We start from the raw sequence: 3,213 nt of genomic DNA, 5'->3' as shown, positions 1-3,213 counted from the left end.
CCCCCCCCGGCGACGCCCAGCCCCCGCCGCTCCCTCCCGGCGACACCTCTCCACATGCACCACAAGAACCTTTATCTCCCCAAAGCTGCCTGGGGTCAAGCTCGGCATTAGGACACCCTGACACACACAGGTTCGCTGGTGCCATGGAAACGGAACACGCAGCCTCTGTTCCACAGCCCTGAGTGCAAGTACGTGACAGGAAACACGACCCCCGCCGCCACCTCCAGCTCCCCCAGGATCAGTCAAGCCTTTGTTACCGTGGTTTCATTGATGGCTTTTTCCAGTGTGCTCAGTTCCACTTCTGTGAATATCTGGTCGGACTCTGGAATCATTCGGGCTCCCCTTAAAGATTAAAAGAAAGTTTATTGTTGTTACACCAAAAAACTCGTGTTTACAACGCCGGGAGTCCCAGTGACAGAGCACCTGTGGCTTTCAGACCACCTGCAATTCAGCCAAGTTCTGCTGGCGCCTCCAGGTCACCCCCTGCACCACTCTCCTTCCAGCAGCTGCTCTTACTTGAGGAAGATGGTGGAATGGTTGAGCAGGCTCTCCAGGGCAGCCAGGCGCTCCGGCCACTTTCTCCTCTCCTCGACACGGAAGAAGAGGCTCCTACAAAGCTTCTTCAGCTCTGAAAGCTTGTCCTTCAGCTCCTGCGAATGGCCAAGAGGGGAGAGGAGACTGTGTCTAGCGCTGCAGACCTCTGAAGCCAGAGCCATGGGCTCTGCTGTTCCTCTGTGGAATACGCTGCGTGTCCTGGCTCCCTGCAGCGATACCTTCGTGGTGGCAGCGTAGCCCTCCTCCTCCATCCAGCTGGAAGCCTCGCTCAGCTTTCTGGAGATTTCTTCTCTCTGCTCCTCTGTTGAGACAAACTGATACTCCTCCTGGAAGAGCTTGTCCTGAGAAGCACCAAGAGAATGCTCCTGTCAGACACCGCTGAGCGCAGAAGCGCAACCCCACTGGGTCACCCCTCTTCAGCTGGGCAGGGCTGAGCTGGGGTGCTGCCTGTGCGGGCCAGGAGACTCTCAGGCAACCCCCCCAAACCCCACCTCCCGCTCCCAGCACCACCAGGAGCATGATGGTAACACACCAGGCACAGAGAGACACGCACACAACTGGTACATGACAGCGAAGCTGCAACAACCGTCGCATCACACACGCTTAATGCGGGTTCTCTCTTCTGCACAAGGCGCGAAGCTGTAGCTGTTCTGCAGCCCGAGAACCCTGCTGCCCCACACACGGGTCAGAGCACGCGAGGGACACTGCGAGCCCAAAGTCCAACGCGTTAGACACGGTGTTCATCCTGTGCGGGGACTGCCCCAGGCCACACGGGCTCGGGGGGCTGAGTGATAGCAGAAGAAGCGACTGAAAGACGAGTGCTGGGCTCTCCACATCAGCTTACCCCGGCTCAAAAAACCGCCCTGCACCAGCCCCCTCTCCCATCCTCACCCCCCTCCCACCTGGGTCTCGAAGATGAAGGACTCCAAGCTGTTGGCCGATTTCTCTCTCTCCTGTTTCTCCAGATCTCTGACCGTCAAGTCCTGGAGCCTAACACGCAGAAAGAACAGGAATCAAAGGCAGCCCGTGCCTTCGGATGCGCACCTCACCGCATGCGCCAGCCCTGGGGAGAGCAGCGCACCGCGAGCCGCCGTGCCCCAGAGCCGCCCTCCTCCCTCCCCAGGGCGGTACCCGGCAGAGCCAGGTCACACCTACTTCCTCACGGAGCTCTTCCGGTCGTCCTCCAGCAGGTCCGGCACATCGTTTACGTCCACCTCCATGGTGATCTCCTGGACCAGCTTCTGCTTCTTGGGTGCTCTAATCTTCTTCTCCTCCTCTGTTCTGGTGGCTGTGCTGTCCCCAGGGCTTTTAAGGGGTTCTTCCTCTTTCACAGCTTCTCTGTGTTCTTTGGGATCCTGTAACAGACAGAGTCTAATCTCAGGTGAGGCAACGTCTGCAGCTCTGGAGACTGTTTTCTAAAGCAAGGACTAACGGGGAAGGAGGAATTCCTCCAAGCACTGCAGGAATTTTACTAGTTTCAAACATGCCCCTCAGACACCAAAACCAGAGTCCTGCTCCTTCAGCCTCACCTGAGACTCCGATTTCTCGCTGTCTTCCTGCTTCTGTGACTCTGCTTTCGGTGGGGCAGTTCCTGCCTGACCTGGGGACTGCTGTTTCTCCTCTCCCTGCTCTTCTCCAGCATCTTCTGCACTGCTCTTCTGGTCTGGCTTGTCCTCCTGCTCCTCTCTACCTGCTTCTGCGAGGCTCTCTTCCTCCTCCTGGTCACCATGGGAGAGTGAAGGGGAAACCAAAGCAGTGGGTTTAGCACTGGAACTGTGTGCACATGTTTTACAGAACAGAAAATGCTCTGCAAAAAGTGTACAAACGAGAACCAGCCCTCACAGTGACTGCAGCCACGAGCGAGTGACGGTGAAACTCCAGGGCGTAAACTACATTCTGGACACATTTAGAACCCTAACTAGCTGCCAGACACCTCTGATTCCCTCACACCAACCCCCACATCCCCAGCGAGAGCCGGGACTCCCTCCCCACTGCCTGCAGCCACCCTGCGGCTCACCTGAACAGGGTCTGTCAGGTTCTCCCCAGCCTCTGGCTCTGGGCCACCTCCCCCAAACAGGCTGGAGATGGTGTTGCCAAGTTCTGTTGGTGGGAGACAAAAAACAACCGAAAACTCTGTTTCCAAAGGAAAAAGTCACCTCCAGCTCCTCGTTCTGCCCCTCCCACCGCACTGATCCCCGCGAAGGTCCCCTGCAGGTGGGGAACAGAGCAGCTCTCCCCTCCCTGACCTCACTCTGTAGTTCTGCAGCCCAGACAAGCTGGAGCCTCCCCCTCTGCCGGAACGTGACCTGAAACGCGTAACCTCACCCTGGGGCTGCGCCAGCCACCCCTGCCTCTCCCCTCCAACCCCAGACACAGGCTCCTGACTCCTCTATGGGGGAGCTGCTGCTCTAGGAGCCTGGCCACGCAAGGCACAGCTCGCACCCAGACAGGAGGGTGTGGCGGGGCTGTGGATGCAGGACTCCCCTCGGACAGACCTCCGGGACCGACCAGCTGTGGCTGAACAAGGAGAAGACCTTTCCAAGTCTCAAGGGATGCCACAGGCCCTTAGCAGCGTACAACAGGACCCCGCAGCCAGTAGCGATGGGCTTTTCGGTACTTGGGAGCTGCCAACCTGATCAGAGGCTACAGGGACCTGCT

The 3,213-nt window shown here is 58.3% G+C and overlaps 1 protein-coding gene across 1 annotated transcript in view; it reads right to left on the bottom strand.

The window, feature by feature from the left end:
- The window catches only part of HYOU1 (hypoxia up-regulated 1), a gene marked incomplete at both ends in the record, with an annotated part of 5,506 nt that overhangs the window by 1,747 nt on the left and 546 nt on the right, over window positions 1–3,213 (bottom strand). Inside the window, 7 exons of the mRNA XM_010142910.1 lie at window positions 258–342; window positions 517–650; window positions 774–896; window positions 1,458–1,545; window positions 1,711–1,910; window positions 2,085–2,273; window positions 2,573–2,655. Of these exons, the coding sequence (XP_010141212.1) occupies window positions 258–342; window positions 517–650; window positions 774–896; window positions 1,458–1,545; window positions 1,711–1,910; window positions 2,085–2,273; window positions 2,573–2,655 (902 nt within the window). The remainder of the gene's footprint in view (window positions 1–257; window positions 343–516; window positions 651–773; window positions 897–1,457; window positions 1,546–1,710; window positions 1,911–2,084; window positions 2,274–2,572; window positions 2,656–3,213) is intronic.

The sequence above is a fragment of the Buceros rhinoceros genome, unplaced genomic scaffold (genome assembly GCF_000710305.1).
Source record: "Buceros rhinoceros silvestris isolate BGI_N320 unplaced genomic scaffold, ASM71030v1 scaffold24769, whole genome shotgun sequence".
NCBI lineage: Eukaryota > Metazoa > Chordata > Aves > Bucerotiformes > Bucerotidae > Buceros > Buceros rhinoceros.
The sequence above is the reverse complement of the archived record's forward strand: the minus strand, read 5'-3'. Positions and strand labels throughout refer to the sequence as shown.